The following is a 17107-nucleotide window of genomic DNA, read 5'->3' on the forward strand; positions in this document are numbered from 1 at the left end:
TGAGTCAGAGGGAGACAGACAAACATAGAATGATTATATTCATTTGCAGAATATTAAAAAAACACCATAGTATGCAGATAATACCCAAAGAGAAAAGAAACAATGACCAGAAAGACTGGTAATGGTGGGAAGATTGCCACAAAGTGGGAGAGAGAAAGTAATTAGGACAGAGAATGACAATGACAATCATCATCATCATCATCATCATCCCATTGATCGTCGATTTTCTCAAGTGATCTCAGTAATGTCTCCATTTGTCCTATGCCTGAGATTTTAGCAGCCTCTCTACTCGTCCTTCCCAACGGTGCTGCATTGAAGACTCTTTCAGGGTCAGGGGAAAGAGACCCATCATTGTTACTGGTTTTGGCATATGAATACACCACAGGGAGCTTGCCAGGCTCTCCCATGCAGGCAGGAAACTCTCGGTAGCTTGCCAGGTTCTCCAAGAGGGAGAACTAGGCTATAAGATGTCAAACTAGACTATAAGATGACAATGACAATGGTAGTTGGAAAGGATCAGTCTGGACAAAAAGAAAAATGAGTGCTGAAAAGAGGTAAAGTGATATGTATGATACCCTTTCAGCAACAGTATGGCAAACCACAGTGCCTAAAAGGAAACTGAGAGCAAGAGCGAGCAAGTGAGCGAGAGAGAGAGAGAGAGAGAGAGAGAGAGAGAGAGAGAAAGAAAAAGAGAGAGAGAGAGAAGGAAGAGGAGGAGGAGGAGAAAGAGAAGGAGGAGAAGAAGGAGAAGAAAGAGAAAGAGGAGGAGGAGTGTGGGTCATAGAGTCATGAGTCATGTGGGGGAGAGAAACTAGGGACATTGGAGGCCAGAAATGTGCAAGGTGAAGGGGTGGGTGTTGGAACATTGCATGAATGAAATTCAATCATGATTATCTTTGTAATTGTGTATCTCACAGTGATTCAAATTTAAAAAGTGACAAAATAAAAAGCATTGCTACAAATCTTGACTGGGCTTGAGAAGACAGCTATTGCATTATGTTCACTGTGTGGCATAGCAATATTTACATATCCAATATTTTTCTTTATTCAGTTAAGACCTATGGGTCAGAGAGATAGCTTGGTGGGCTGAGCACATGCTTGGCATGCAGGCGATCCGGGTTCAATCCTCGGCACCACATGGTCCCCTGAGCACTGCCATGAGGGAAACTTGGGCACAGAGCTGTGTAGACCCTAACCACTGCCATTTGTTGCCCCCAAACCTAAAAATATACAAAAATAAATCTAATAAAAAGAACCTGCAATTCAACTGGGAAATAGCTTAAAGGGCTAGACTTCATGCTTTGCATGGGGAAGCTCCAGATTCCATTCTGACTCAGAGTGATTCCCTGAAAACTGCCAGGTGTGGTGCCTGAGCACCATTGTATGTGACCCAAAACAAATACATAAAAAAGAACAAGTGCTTAGATGGATCACACAGGTAGTACATCAGATAAAGTATTTGCCTTGCACATAGCCAAGCTGTGTTTCATTCCTGGCATTGCATATGGTCCACTGAGCTTTGTCATAAGTCCTTCCTGTGTGTAGAGTCAGGAGTAAGCCCAGAGTATAGCCAGGGGTTCTCCCCTCTCAAAAAAAAAAAAATCAAGTTGCTGGAAAGATAGTATAGGGGTTAAGGTGCTTGCCTCACATGCAGCCAGTCCTGTTTTGATCCCCAAGAATAACCCCTGAGCACTGTAGCTGTGACCAACTCTCCACACAAAATTTAGAAATAAAATAAAACCTGAGTTTCACTTTGCAAGACATCACCAGTCTGGATAAATTCCTTTTGCAAATAACAAGGAAGAATGATATAATTTAGCTTAAGCATGGATCTCATATAAAGAAAGTGCCAAATTCCAGAAGATCCTAAACAGGAGGAAGTAAAGAGAGACAAAAAGATATTTGTAGCTGTTTCTATAGTTTTCTAGACCTTAACACATGGTTATAATTCTGAAATCCAAAAAGTTCTGAAAATCCAGAGTTTTAGAAATTTTTAATAAAACTCTCTTATAAGCAAAATCTGACCTGAGTTGACATGAGCCCTTGGTTTGATTCTAAGCATCCCATATGGTCCCTAAGCATTCCTGAGCACAGAGCCAGGAAAACCCCTAAGCATCACCATGTGTGTGTGTGACCCAAAAGGCAAAAAAAAAAAGGAGAGGAAATGCACTGTCCTAACTCCCATGAAGTAGTCCATAATAAACCAAATGCACACTAACTCCTTCAAAATATGGGGGGAAAAAATTTGAACCGCAAACCATATTTGGCCCTTAGAATTTAAAATAAGTAATTTTGAACTATAGTCAACTTATAGTCTTTAACAAGAACTTAGTTATGTGTCCTCTAGAAATAACAGGGGTTATGAACAAAAGCTGCATTGATAAATAAACCTTTATTCTGGGAAGTCATGTGCCCAGTGAAAATTCAATTACTGTGGAATAAGAGAGATTAGGCACTGGGGTCTTGCCAATAGCCTTGAAAAAATCTCATCTACTCAGTCCCCATTCCTGTTCTGTCTACCAAAACTTTATATTAAATTCCTCATAAATTTCCAAGAGTGGAACAAAAAGTGTTCATTTGGTCTTCTATACGTAGAGTGGACTGGCTTCCAGTAACCCAGTTCTGGCCTTAAAAGACCCTGACAAGGCTGGCTATTCTTATTCCTATGGAACACTAACTCAGAAAAAATCTATAGAAGTTCATATTCCATCAGTATAAGCACTGTAGGATTACAGGTGTTTCCAATTCTTCTCATAAATTTAAGACAAAATCTTGGTTCCAAAAGAACAGGACCTCTATGAGTTGGGACCCTCATAACAATTGCCAATGTCTTTCCCACTTTTTCTGTCATGAGAAATAGGATTAGACTTTAGAATTCCATTATCTAATTAGACATTAGAATGCCAACTACATCTTCAAAATAAGAATATCTAGACTTAAACATCTTCAAACCATCAAATGCAACTTCTATTTCTTCCAAAATTATTCAAATGCAGCAGAGTAAGCTCTAACATAGAGTTAGCATTGTGTTCTATGAATCACGGAGAACAAAAGATGAGTGTCTTTATATTGTAATTGAACACAAAGAAGAAATGTTGGATCAGTATGAAAGAAGTAAATTTAAAATTTGATTGTATTTTCAACTCAGAGACTGGATAACATTTTTTTAAATGGAGGTAGATAGTACTTTATAGTAAACTTAACCTTCTCATTGACACAATAAAATTGTGTCTTTAGCCTGAATGAAATGCAAGATAAGCAAGAAAATAGTCACAGATAATAGCAAAAAAAGAGTCAGTTCTGGCTTGGATGCAATAAGCTGTAAATCAATGACTGTTTTATAATTGTATGAGAGTTGTCAGTTGGCTCTGAAAGTATTTTATGTATTCCTTGTTGGTTCCTATAAGAATGTGATTTTGAATGTCCAATAGTTAAATCATCAAAGGTGCCAGATTTTGAGTATGCCTTGAGTTATTTTTTTAACTTTTTAAATGTTACTTAAACAACTATCCCAAATAACTTAAAATAGGCAAATATGCTGGGGCATATTATATTATTCAGCTTAAAAGCTAAATGTAACATTAATGGAAAAGCAAACTCTATTTTATGCATTTCATACATTTTAATGGCCAGTTACTATTGATTGTTGCGCTTTTTTTGCAAGTAAGGGAAAATTCACCCATCACATTGTGTATTTCCTTGCAGCAGAAAGTTATTTTTATCACACCTTACAAATGATCCATACTGATAGTAAGTTTACAGTTTTGAGAGGAGGGGAAAAGAGTGAACTTAATTTGAATTTAGAAAGTCTCTAAATGATAATTGAATCACAAGTCTGGATTATAATTCTAGGAGCAACACTTGACTTGGTCAAAATCACTGTTATGAAGAGATGCAATTTTTACACAGTACTTCACATTGATTAAGTAATGTGTGAAAATGGAAAAAAAGTATTTGAATCTTAATCACAGTCATTTGCATGAAATAAAAGTCTGTGTCAGGGGAATGCACATTATAATAACTCCTGGGTGTTTTGGTTGCATCAGTGAGCAAAGAAGTTGTATGCATTTTTCCCAGTGCTGATATACAAGAATTCCTTTTATATTTATTGTATCTGTGATTGTATGAAAATTCTGCAATATAGGATTTTGGTTGGTGAGAGACAACAACTGATTAACTACCTTAACAATGGCTGTAATTAAAACAGATATTTGATAATGCACCCATCCAAATTAAACTGGATGCATTCAAAGACAGAACAGAAAAATAGGAATGATATGAACCTCATTCTCATTCAGGCTCTCCATTAGCAGGAAAGGTAATAAATGGGGAATGAGCTCAGTAAATCCTGTCAGTCTCGTCTCTAAATATTCTCTTCACTATTGTATGCTTAGAAAATGAGAATGTATGGGGGCTGTAGAGATAGCAGGTAGGGCATTTGTCTTGCACTCGGTAACCCAGGTTCTATTCACCATATCCCATATGATCCCCAAAACCTTGCCAGAAGTGATCCCTGAGTACAAAGCTAGTAGTAAGTCCTAAGCACTGCTAGGGGAGGAAGGGAGGGAAAAGAAAGGAAGGAGGAAGAAAACTGAGTTTTTTATTCATGTGTCTCTACTCCCTCCTATTCCCCCGTAGATAGTGGAGCTGAGTTGCAAATCCACAGATGATATTTTTCTGCACAGACACACATTAATACTGTCCATTTCACTGCCCTATTCAGAATCAAGTATTTCCAAACAGAAGTTAAACTCTCACCTGCCTTCTTTAAACCCTGAAGAATAAAAATCACCTTTTAATAACCCAGAATCTCTTACTTGGATTGCCATGCATTTCCTGTCACGTTGAGTTACTTTTTCCTTCTTATTTTAATTCTCCACTTCTAGTTTGAGGTCAACACAACATGAGAATAGAGCGCCTAGTTTCTGTAAAGTCTTGCCTTCCTATTTTATGGAGAAGGGAATCCCCTTAAATAAAACAAGTTTTGATTCCCAAAGATGTCAGAAATACAACAGATAGTAATAACTATTTCAAAATGTGTAGTTCTAATTTTTTAACTCAGGTTAGCAGAAGAAGGAAGTTGCTAGGAATATTTCTACCTAACATGGAGCACGCTAAAGAATAAATATGAAATACATTAAATTGTAATATGATATTTACTCATAAAAGGATATAACATAATAAAAATGTATACTATTAATAGCCATAGCAATTAAAAATCATAGGGTCTGGAGAGATAGTACAGCAAGTAGGATGCTTGCCTGGTATGTAGACAACCCAGGTTCAAGCTCCAGCACCGCATATGGACACCCAAATATCACCAGGAGAAATTTCTGAATGCAGTGCCAGGAGTAAGTCCTGAACACTGCCAGCTATTGTTCCCCTTCAAAAAAAGAGAAAAAAATAATTCTTTTCTCTTCCGGGACGGTGTCGTCGAGGCCTTCAGGATGGTGCAGTGCCTGACATACCGCCGGCGGCTCTCCTACAACACCGCCTCCAACAAAACCCGCCTGTCCCGAACCCCAGGAAATAGAATCGTTTACCTGTATACCAAGAAGGTTGGGAAGGCGCCGAAGTCCGCGTGTGGTGTGTGCCCCGGCCGGCTTCGAGGAGTCCGGGCAGTGCGGCCCAAAGTTCTGAAGCGGCTGTCTAAAACAAAGAAGCATGTCAGCCGGGCCGATGGCGGATCCACATGTGCCAAGTGTGTCCGAGACAGGATCAAGCGCGCTTTCCTTTTTGAGGAGCAGAAAATAGTGGTGAAAGTGTTGAAGGCACAAGCACAGAGCCAGAAAGCAAAATAAACTAATGACGCTGTTTTGAAGAATAAATAATAATAATAATAATAATAATAATAATAATAATAATAATAATAATAATTCTTTTAGTATTTGACAACAGAAAGCAATGCAAACTTTAATGTCACCTTTTATAGAGATGCCACTATTAAGCAGGGATGGTTTCCATAAAGTTTCCAAATAAATGTGCTGAGACTCATGCCTGAAATTATTATACACACAGGAAGCTGAAACTTCCAGGCATGGGGCTGACTCAGTGGTGGACCACTGACCTTGCCAATAGGAAGAGACAAGTTTGATCTTAGGCACTGCCTCATATGTCCAAAAGTGATCCAGTAGCCAGGTACCGCCACTAGGGATCTTCAGACACAGCAAAGTGTGTGATCTCTAGGGCACCACAATTAGGTGTGTGCAAGTACAGTAAGTGTACAACAACTCCAGCAAGCACCACAATTAAAGTGTGCCTGAGTGTGTGACCCTGATCACTGCAACCACAACAGCAACAAAACTTTTTTTAAAAAAAAAGAAGTTAGCATTCCAAAATGCATACTTGCTTTCTCAATGATGTGATATTCACTAGTGATCACTATGACTATCACTATCATCCCATTGATTGTTGATTTGCCCGAGCAGGCGAGTAATGTCTCCATTCGTTCTAGCCCTGAGATTTTAGCAGACTCTCTTTTACTAGTCCTTCCCAACAGTGTCACATTAGAAGCTCTTTCAGGGTCAGGAGAATGAGACCCATCGTTGTTACTATATTTGGCATATGAATATGCCACGGGGAGCTTGTCAGACTCTCCTGTGAGGGCAGGAAAACTCTCGGTAGCTTGGCAGGTTCTCCTAGAGGAAGAGCTATGCTGTAAGATGTCGTGCAGTCACAAAGTCACCGCATGCTTCCAGGAGCTTGGTTTTATAGTCCTGGATGTTGGCTGTTGATGGGATTACACAGTGCTGGGGGCAGTTTCTGGGTGTGACCGCCTAGTTACTGGAATATGAAGGATCTGGGCAGAAGAGGCCCAGTCCTGATTCGAGCAGGCTTGGAGATCTCAGCCCCGGTTCCTACACACCTGGGTTCCTCTGCCATTTCCTTCATGTGTGAGGTTCGTCCAAATGTGTGGAGAGGGGCCTTGAGCATGGCTGTGACTGGGTACCAGAGGTCTTCAGCTGCCTGGGCTCTGCTCAGGGTGGGGAGGGAAATTCAACCCACCCCCTCTGAGGGACCCCGGTGAAGACAGCCTGATTTGGGGGCAAGAGTCTCACTATGTGATAGTCACAGAATCTGATTGTCTCCTCTTTATCTCTAATTGTTTGCAAACATACCACAATATCTATTAAAAAAAAACTCCTCTTTTTAACCTTACAAGAACCTCTTTTCTTAAAATTTTTATTCTTTCTTTCTTTTCTTCTTTTTTATTTTTTTGCTTCTTTGTCTTTCCTCCCTCTCTCCCTCCCTCCCTCCCTCCTTCCCTATGTGTCGCCCTTCCTCCTGTCCTCCTTTCCTTCCTTCCTTCCTTCCTTCCTTCCTTCCTTCCTTCCTTCCTTCCTTCCTTCCTTCCTTCCTTCCTTCCTTTCTTCCTTCCTTTCTTCCTCCCTCATTCCCTTCCTTTCTTCCTTTTTCCTTTGCACATCCAGGACTCAAAGGCCATATATATACCGTCAGAGATCTAACCTGGGCTGGTCATATGTAAAATAAATGCTTTAATCCCTGTATTATCTCTCTAGCCTCAAAAAAGCACTTATAAATAAAAGGCTCTCCTCCCTTCCTATGCCCTCTACCAGTCAGTCCCTTCCACTTCCAAGTGTCCTCTCCCCACCCTCCTCTTCACCTCTCCAGAAGTCCTCTCTTCTCCAAGACTAATTCAGGTTCATCCATTGCAAGACTGGCATCATCATTCCAGACCACAATGATTTCTACCTTGTCTCCTCTCCTATTACATCAATGAGCAATGCTCTTTAGTGGGCTCATAATGGCTCTTTTTATTTGTAATGTTTCTCTCTTCTCAATCGTGTGCTTCTTGGAGATGAAATGATGTCTTATCTGCTTTTCTCCCACCAAACCTTCCTTTCAACAACCACATATTTACTACCTACTCCATGACAAGCAGAGAAAATCCTGGGTTTCTCCTATGGTATTTGGCAGCATTGTTCCATGGGTAGAGAAGATTAAAATGCAAGTCTGAAAAAATATGCAAATTGGTCTGAAGATACTTCTTGAGCAGTTCATATCACTTTGCCTGATTTAGCTTAACTCATCTTCCCCCTTCTCCCTATGTGTAATTAATTGGTTCTTTTTGACAAAAGATCAGACCTTTAGTATCAGCACTAAGTCTACTCCCTTGTGATGGAGGGAAAGAGATAAATTGATGCCAAAACAGTCGAAGCCTGTCTGGGAAACCTGTTTCTGTTTCCAGTTCCACCCAACTCCTTATGTGCTATTGTTTAAATACCATGACTTCCTTGTGTTATCATGTCTCTTTCATAAAATAGAGATAATGATATATTCCACACTGCCCCCAACACTCCCTAGGGTGAGGGTTAATAAGATAATGGCTGTAAAACATGTTGAGCTCATCCGAAGAAAGGTACCACACTCTTTAAAAAATGTGAAGAGCTATTATGCAACTAATTAGATTCAAAATACAGGTTGCAAATGGACCTGTGGAGTGTCGAAATGAAGCTTCAGGGAGGGAGGCTAATGTTTAACTTGCCCTGCAGGCCCAGGCAGCATTTCCAGAACTTTCTCATATATGCAGTAATTTCAGAAAATCTGTTTTCAGTACATACCTCACAGATAGGCAGGCATATGCCTGCAGAACAAAGATGAATTAGTATAGCCAGAGCTGAGAACCCCAAAACTTGTTCCTGTATGAGAAATGCCACCTTTACTTTTTTATCCAAACTGCAAGAACACAAACGCACTGCAGAAATGGCAGAATGAGGAACAACTCCATCCTCTAATCTGAAAGTTCTGTGAGGGCAGAAACTGGCTTCTATTTACAATTATATGGTCGGCATCTCAAATTATGCCTGGAACATAGTAGAGTAGAGCTTAGTAAATATTGTGTGAATGAGTCTGACTTGATGGGTACTGAAAGGAGAGATTGAGCTAAAATAATTGGGTACCAGCAGGCCCAACATTCACTTATTTGAAGAAGGGGATGAAAAGAGAGATCACCCACTGAGCTGACTGTGTAACTGTCAGATCACATGGGCACCAACACTGGCTACATGAGTCACAGGGATTGTTGGGTGTAGGAGCAAAGACCATTTTAATATCACCCTCTGTTGAAACATAAAACTTTGGGTATGCGGGTATGCCAGGTATAAGAAGCATCCAAGAACCTCAAGCAGAGTTTATGTGTGAATTTGCATAGTATTGTTCCTTCAACATTATAAGAATTTATGGCTGAGGTGCTATCAATGGAAACTGGTTAACCAAAAGAGAGTCAAATCTGTTTCATAGAAGGAAAAGAAGAGAATTGTGGCTAATCATTCCTTCCCTACTAGAGGCTTAAAGTTATTATAAGATAGCTACTAAGCCAGAGTGTCTACGATCATAAAGACAAAGCGACTCCTGAGAAAAAAAAAATGCATCAAATAGGAGGAATGAGCATGGGCTGTTGACCAGACTGAACCCCAGGCCATCAGCCTTGTGATGCTTTCAGGCACAGTGTACTTATAAATTTACACATATAGGACTGTCCTTGAACTCTGGAGAAAACAGATTTGACACTAATGGATTCAGAGGACTAGAGCACCAAATAGTGATTTGGAATCTAGGAAGTGATTCTGCTGAAAGTAACAACAACAAAAAAAATGTCAGAGGGAGAAACTTCTTGATCTCTACATGAGTTAATGATAGCTTGTGGGAGCCAATAATTGCACAGGGGAGCAAATGAAGCCATCAGGCAGATATTTTTATTAAAAGAAAAAGGGAAGAGGGAAATTAGAAAGAATGGAGAGAGCAAGGGAAGGATAGAGGGAGGGAGGGAAAAAGGGAACAAGGATAATGGCGAATCTAAGAGACAGTTCAACAGGCTCTAGTACATTCAATGCATGCAGGAGCCTTGGAAATGATCTCTGGCACCACATGGTCCCCCCAATCTTCCCGGGAGTGACTCTCAAACACTGAGTGAAGAGTAACCTCTAAGCAATGCAAACTACATAAAATTAACTCTAATTAAGTCTATTTGATAAACTTGAGAAGTCATACAGAATGAAGAGGAAGCAGGAAAATGTTACAGAAAGTAGATCTAGAAGACAGAAAACCTAGCTATAGAAAATAAATAATCATTCCCCCTGAAGTATGGGAAAGAGTAAATATTAAAATATATAATAGAAGGTTGATTTCTTGAAATCACAGAGAAGCTGGATCTTCAAACTAGTAAAAATAATATGTTATAATTTTTCTAGACACTACCTGCTGACATTACTGGATTTTTGAGGATGGAAAGCAAATCTTTCTAACATCAAAAAAGTGGAGCAACCAGAGCAATTCAGATGGAGTGGTTGTGCTCTCTCCACTGGCTCCAGATGAAACCTCAATGGCCACATGCTTCCAGAAGCAAAATCCAGGTATGCGGGTTCAAGGACTCCATTCCACATGGTGGGAGCAAAGACAAGCTTGCCCTTCCTGTCTACCCACCTGCTTGGGGTCCTGGCTGTCATGCCCATGATCTGCCTCCAAACACCACCTCAGTGTATCAGCAGCCTTTTTAAAAAAAATTTATTAAATCATGGTGAGATAGTTACAAGCTTTCAAGTGTGGGTTACAATCACACAATGATCAAACACCCATCCCTCCACCAGTGCACATTCCCCACCACAAATATCCCTGGTATACCCCCCGCTTCCCACCCTCCCCCTGCCTCTATGGCAGACAATATTCCCCATACTCTCCCTCTCATTTGGGGTATTATGATTTGCAATACAGATACTGAGAGGTTATCATGTTTGGTCCATTATCTACTTTCAACACATATCTCCAATCCTGACTGATTCCTCCAGCTATCATTTTCTTAGTGATCCCTTCTCTATTCCAGCTTCCTTCTCCCCTCCACTCATGGGGCAGGTTTCTAGCTATGAAGCAATCTTCCTGACCCTTATTTCTACTGTCCTTGGGTGTCAGCCTCATGTTATGTTGTTTTATACTCCACAAATGAGTGAATCTTTCTATGTCTGTCCCTTTCTTTCTAACTCATTTCACTTAGCATGATACTCTCCATATCTGTAGGATAACATAGCCTCTGATAGTTTAGATTTATTGGGTTACTCTCGTTACAGTGCTCCCATCCCTCTGTGTGTATTTGTAGTTTCTTTCTTAGTGTTCTGTTGACTTGTAAATATTGTTTTTCTCTTCTCCTCGAGTCCTTTGCATAGTTTATTCAGAGCCGTGTCCTTTTTGTATAGACACAAGAAGACAATATTATGCTTTTGTAACTTGGGACTTAATTGGCTTTGAATATTATTCATTCCCGGGCATCTGCTTTCTCCACTTAAGCCTCAGTTGCCCTTAGTTCCTAGCACCCCAAAAGCAGGGTCCCGACTAGGGACGGGACGGATCCAGGGCAAGCGGTGAGTTATGTGCTACCCTGGCATCGAGATGGGCCTGGCCAAAGTGTCTAATTCTTAACTATAAGTTAAGAGCTTGATCATAGACAAATGCTGCCATGATCCAAAAAGTAATGACGAGACTAGGACCCTGCTAGGGACAGGAAAAACTGATCTGGCCTGAACACTGTAGTCTGAGATCGAGATAGCCCCTGGAGAGTAATTCTATAAGCTTTAATGCATTTCTTATTGTGTCCATACAAAATGATTAGTATTATGAATGCTTATATGTTTGCTGGATGAGAAGAGAAACACACTCATGGGACTCCGCCCTTGGGTGGATCCTCCTGCTGAAAGAGAATCAGTCCTAGGAGAAGCATCCCCTGAGGGAAAGGAACCTTACCCCTATTGATTGTGACCCCACCTATGTGTATGCCCCAACCCCCTCATGCTGGGGGGATTTAACTAGGCTGTAAGAGTGGGTTGGGGGGCAAGATCCAGAGATCCAGGGAGATATCCAGAGCCGGGAGAGAAACAGAGAGAGAGAATGAAATAAACTGATCAAGCAACCAATTTGGCCTTCTTCCTTCATTTGCCTGCCCTTGACCAACAGCCACACACAGCGGTTCCAGAGCACCAAACGTGGGTGGTGAGACAGAGCCACCCGGAGAGTCTGCGTGCTTTAGTTTTTTACACGTCTATCCACTTATAAGCAAATTTTACGACTTCATCTCTCCTAATAGCTTCATAGTATTCCATTGTGTATATGTACCAAAGTTTCTTTAACCAGTCATCTGTTCTAGTGCACTTGGGTTGTTTCCAGATTTTGCCTATTGTGAACAGTGCTGCAATGAACATATAGGTACAGATGTCATTTGTACTGTGCTTTTTTGCATCCTCAGGATATATTCCCAGAAGTGGTACTACATATGTAAACTCATTTCTAGTTTTTTTAAGGACTGCCCCAGAGACTCCCAAATGAATTTCAAAATGGATTAGTTCCCTACAGAAATATCTCTGACCCCAACCATTTACAATTTTAGAAGAATCTAGAAGTGCATGGCTACAAACATGGCTGTGCAACCTCTCATGATATTTATAATAAACAATATTAAATAAAATAAAAAATTTAAAAATAATAAATAAATAAATTGATTGATTAATTAAAAATCTAGCATGGTAGGCAGGCTTGAATGGTGGTGGGAAAATTCAAAATAATGGTGGTAGGAAGGTGTAATGGTGGTAGGTCTGGGGTTGAAATGCTGAATGTAATCATTAATGTGAACAACCTTATGAAAATAAAATTATTTTTAAGTGAAGCAAAGCCGAGGAAGACTGTCCAGGCTAACCTCTAACTACTTCTAGCAATACTAAAGGCTGGTGGACAGCATGGGAATGATCAAAGAATTTTGAGAAGAAAATTTTTTAGCCAGACAAGTCTATGTTTAATATACAAAGATAACAAAATTCTCAAATGTATAGAGACTCAATTACTACCTATCAGTCATTCCCCCAAAATTGACAATACAATCTACGAAATTGTCAAAATAAAGAACTGAGAGATAGGAAAGGTTTACGCATGTAAGAACTCCAAGTAAATATTTCTCCTGAGCATCGCCATAAGTGACTCCTAACTACAGAGCCAGGAATAGCCCTTGAGCACTGCTAGGAATAGCGATGTTAATAATTGAAGTGGCTAATTGAGAACTATTGACTTAATGATATTATTTAAAGTTATAAAATTCACTATGACAAATACTTGTATATTTGCCGATTTAATTCTAGAAGGGCTAATAGAGAGAGGGGTGTGCTAATGTAAAAGTATAGGTCATTTACTGTAGAGTATTTTTTATCTATAATGTCCAAGATTAATGATAGTTAACATATTTAAATTACAAATTTTAAATAGAAGACATAGGTTAACCTGCTGAGCACACGCTTTGTATGTGAAAGATCTGGGTTCAATCCCCAACATCACATGATCCCTCTAGCACTGTCAGGAGCAATACTAAGCACAAAGCCTAGAGCAGTTCCTGAGCTCTGCTGGATATGGTCCTAAAAACAAGTAAATAAATAAAGAAGAATTTGGGGCATATAAATATAATATTTACTGTATAAAAAATAAGACAAGAAATAAATAATCTTTTAAAATATGTACATTCTTGGAGCATGAATAATAGTACAGCAGGTAGGGCATTTGTTTTGCAAACAATGGACCTAGGTTCAATCCGTGACATTCCATATAGTCCTCTGAGACTGCCAGGAGTGAGTGCAAAGCCAGGAGGAACCCCTAAGCATTGCTGGGTGTGGCGCCCCACCCCACAAAAGTGCATGCTCCTGTGAAAGCAAAAGAATTTGTTTTATATAAAATCCTGCTTAGTGGGGCCTGAGTGATAGCACAGCAGGTAGAGCGTTTGCCTTGCACACAGCCAACCTGGGTTCAATTCTCGACATCCATATGGTCCCCCAAGCACCGCCAGGAGTAACTCCTGACTGCAGAGCCAGGAGTAACCCCTGAGCAATGCTGGGTATGACCCAAAAAGAAAAAAAAAACTAAAAAACAAAATCCTGCTTAGCAAAATACATATTACTAAGCTAGAATTTCAGGGAAAAAATCTGACAAAGCCAGCACAATGTCAAAAGACACAAAGAGCAAAGAGTGGTATAGAAAAGAAAAAAACTACACACTAACTTTATGAATAAAATGCCAAATACTGGATAAAACATTAGCGTGCTCTATTAAAGTAAAGCAAACATGTTTACAGTAAAGTAAAAATATACCATAATCAAGGGAGGGGCAATTCTAGACTTCTAAGGAGAGCATAATGATAGATTGTAAGGCCTAGTGGTGCGGCACTCTGGTAGAACACCTCCCATGTATGGTGAGATCTAAGAGTTTGATCCCCAGCACTGGCCAACATCGTTGAGTGTGATCACAGGCCCCCCAAACAGTATCCAGCCCCAACACATACACATGCCTCAACAAAGTGTTGTTCCAATACCTCAAAAACAATGGCAAAGGTAAAAATGGAAAAAAGAATAAGGAAATCACTGTCACTGTCATCCTGTTGCACATCGATTTGTTCGAGCTGGCACCAGTAACGTTTCTCATTGAAAGACTTATTGTTACTGTTTTTGGCATATCCAATATGCATGGGTAGGTTGCCAGGCTCTGCCACGCGGGCTCAATACTCTCGGTAGCTTGCCGGGCTCTCCGAGAGGGGCGAAGGAATCGAACTTGGGTTGGCCACGTGAAAGGTGAAAGCCCAACTGCTGTGCTATCACTCCAGCCCCAATAAGGAACTAATGATATAAAATATATGAAAAGAACTTATCTAAATAGGTCAGAGAATTAAAAACTCAGTATAATTTCAGTATTTTCTTCCACTCCCATTTTGCAAAAAAAAAAACACAAGATAATAAAACACAGGCAATAAAACAATCTTGATTGTTTAAAATATCTGAATATTTTGGTAATAGAACAAAACACTTTAAGCCACACAATAAAAAAGATAACTCTTATATATCTCATGTGTCACAAACTAACAGTCAATGTAAAACTTACTGGTAAAAGCCTATAAGAGGTCTTATTACTGTCAGGAACAAGACAAGAGTACTTGTTATCACTGTAATTATTTAATGATTGTTCTTGTAGTGCTCACCAATGTAATTAGATTAAAGAATGAGATAAGAAGCATAAATATTGGGTAGGAAGAGGGAGAAGTATCATTATTTTCTGATTAGAAAGATTATAGTCTTGAAAAACCCAAGTGAATCCATTGAAAAACTATTAGAAACATGAGAGAATTCAGTAGATTATCTTGTGAAAAAAAATACAGTAGTAACTTTTTTACTTTCCTGAAATAATAAGGTATAAAGTGTAACATAGTTTCCTATTCACAAAGAAGAAATAGAAAGAAGTGTCTTTGCTTTATATTAAGGAAATATAATCTCTATAAAAGGAAATTTTATATGTGAAAAGAATATTATTATCTGAAAAGACATCATAAACTAAACTACAATAAAAACTATACTACAATAAAAATTATACTACAATTAAAAACCTTATAAACTAAACAACAACAACCACATTAAAAACAATTACATTCTTAGCAGGTCTTTCCTGAGAAATTTGATCAAAGTAATTCCAAGATTTATTTTTAGAATTAAAGGTGAGTAAACCAAAACAGAGCTGAAAATAAGAATGATTAGACAGCTGTTTGTACTATACATATGCATATATGTATATGCACATAAATATACATCCATAATTGTACTTATATGTAGTAAAATATATAAATTTGTATTTATAATGGATTTAAATTATTTTTATTAAGAATTTAATGAAGATGGCTCTGGTAAACAAAAATCAAAGAAACAGTATATAAGAGATAGATGTTCAAACTGACAAGGAAACTTAATAAATGAGAAAGATAATTTTTCTCCTGATCAGCAGAAAGAGAAATCATTTCATGAGTTATATGGAGGCACCTGGCTCAGGCTAAATACCTGGGTGACATTATCATTATTCCCTTGCTTCCCTTCCATTCTCTCCAGCCACCTGGGAATCCTACTGCTCAACCTTTGAAACACGAATCTCACCACTTCTTACCACCTACATAGCTACCAATATCCTTAGCTATCACCTGATTTTTGTAGTTCTTAATTCACTCAAAATGCATATCTTCTTGTCTTACAATAATCTCTACACTGAAGTAGTAAAATAGTTAATAAATACTAAATAATCTCTACACTGAAGTAGTGCTATCTTTCAAAACTATAAATCAGAAAAGCAGAGTTGGCAGCAGGGAGAAAGATGATGGCAAGCACTACAGAGGACATTATTAAGTTTCCACAGAATCAGATTCATTTGCTATATAGGTCATAAGTTATTAGGAAACATTAAATATGGTGGCCAAGACAGCTAACAAGACCATCTGATTGCAGTGTAGAACCATCTTTTTAAAAAAGATAGGTATCTTCTCAGCCTTTTGGCTAAGATCATGAGTAAAAAAGAAAGCACTTAAAAAGTCACTCATATAGACTAACCTTACCTAACTTACCTGCACCCAACTCCACCTCGGTAGCAGGTTTTCTGCTGAAGACCTTGTTTTGTTTCTCTTGCCTTTGGACACTTCTATTCTCCTAGTGTGTTGCTTTTTTTCTTTTCTTTTTGTTTTTTTTTAATGTAGGAGCACTGCTATTTGTTCAGCCTTTGATTAAGCTGATTGAATTGGGCATGAACTCCACATTACTTTTTTAAAATTTTTTTTAATTTTATAAGTTAGTTCACAATGCTTGATTACCTTCAACATTCAAACACCAATCCCACCACAATTACACCTTCCCACCACCAAATATGAGATGTTTCCATCCCAAGCCCCAATCCCTGACCCCAAGCACAACCGAAATAGTATATTTTGTATTGTCTGTTATGAAGAACTGCTGAACATGCATACAAAAAGTGTGCATAGAGGAAAGAGTGTGAAGATTGTTCTATTTTGGCAGGAGCCATAAAGACATCCTATAGGATATCACTAACATGTTGTTAAAGTTTGGGTGATGTCAGAAACCCAAAACTGAGAGGCCGATAAGTGTGGTCACTCGACCTCATACCTCTTCATCCTCAGCAATGGAAAACAAATTATCTAATGCTTCCTTTTCAGCAGGTCTGACTTTAGGGGAGAGACTCTCCAAACAATAATAGTGAGTTTTGTTGAAATATTATATGCAATCAAAGTGAAAGTAAAGTGAAATTT

General features: G+C 39.0%; 1 protein-coding gene across 1 annotated transcript; it reads left to right on the forward strand.

The window, feature by feature from the left end:
- The first annotated feature begins 5420 nt into the window (after window positions 1-5420).
- On the forward strand, window positions 5421-5801 carry LOC101545817 (60S ribosomal protein L34-like). Its single transcript, XM_055133049.1, has one exon. It carries the CDS (start codon window positions 5448-5450, stop codon window positions 5799-5801), a length of 354 nt encoding a protein of 117 aa, XP_054989024.1. The 5' UTR covers window positions 5421-5447.
- Window positions 5802-17107: the final 11306 nt, after the last annotated feature.

The sequence above is a fragment of the Sorex araneus genome, chromosome 3 (assembly GCF_027595985.1).
Source record: "Sorex araneus isolate mSorAra2 chromosome 3, mSorAra2.pri, whole genome shotgun sequence".
In the NCBI taxonomy this organism is placed as follows: Eukaryota; Metazoa; Chordata; class Mammalia; order Eulipotyphla; family Soricidae; genus Sorex; species Sorex araneus.

What these genes read in the sequence shown, in the direction of transcription:
- LOC101545817 (XM_055133049.1), top strand. Translation starts at nt 5,448, where the DNA reads ATGGTGCAGTGCCTGACATACCGCCGGCGGCTCTCCTACAACACCGCC.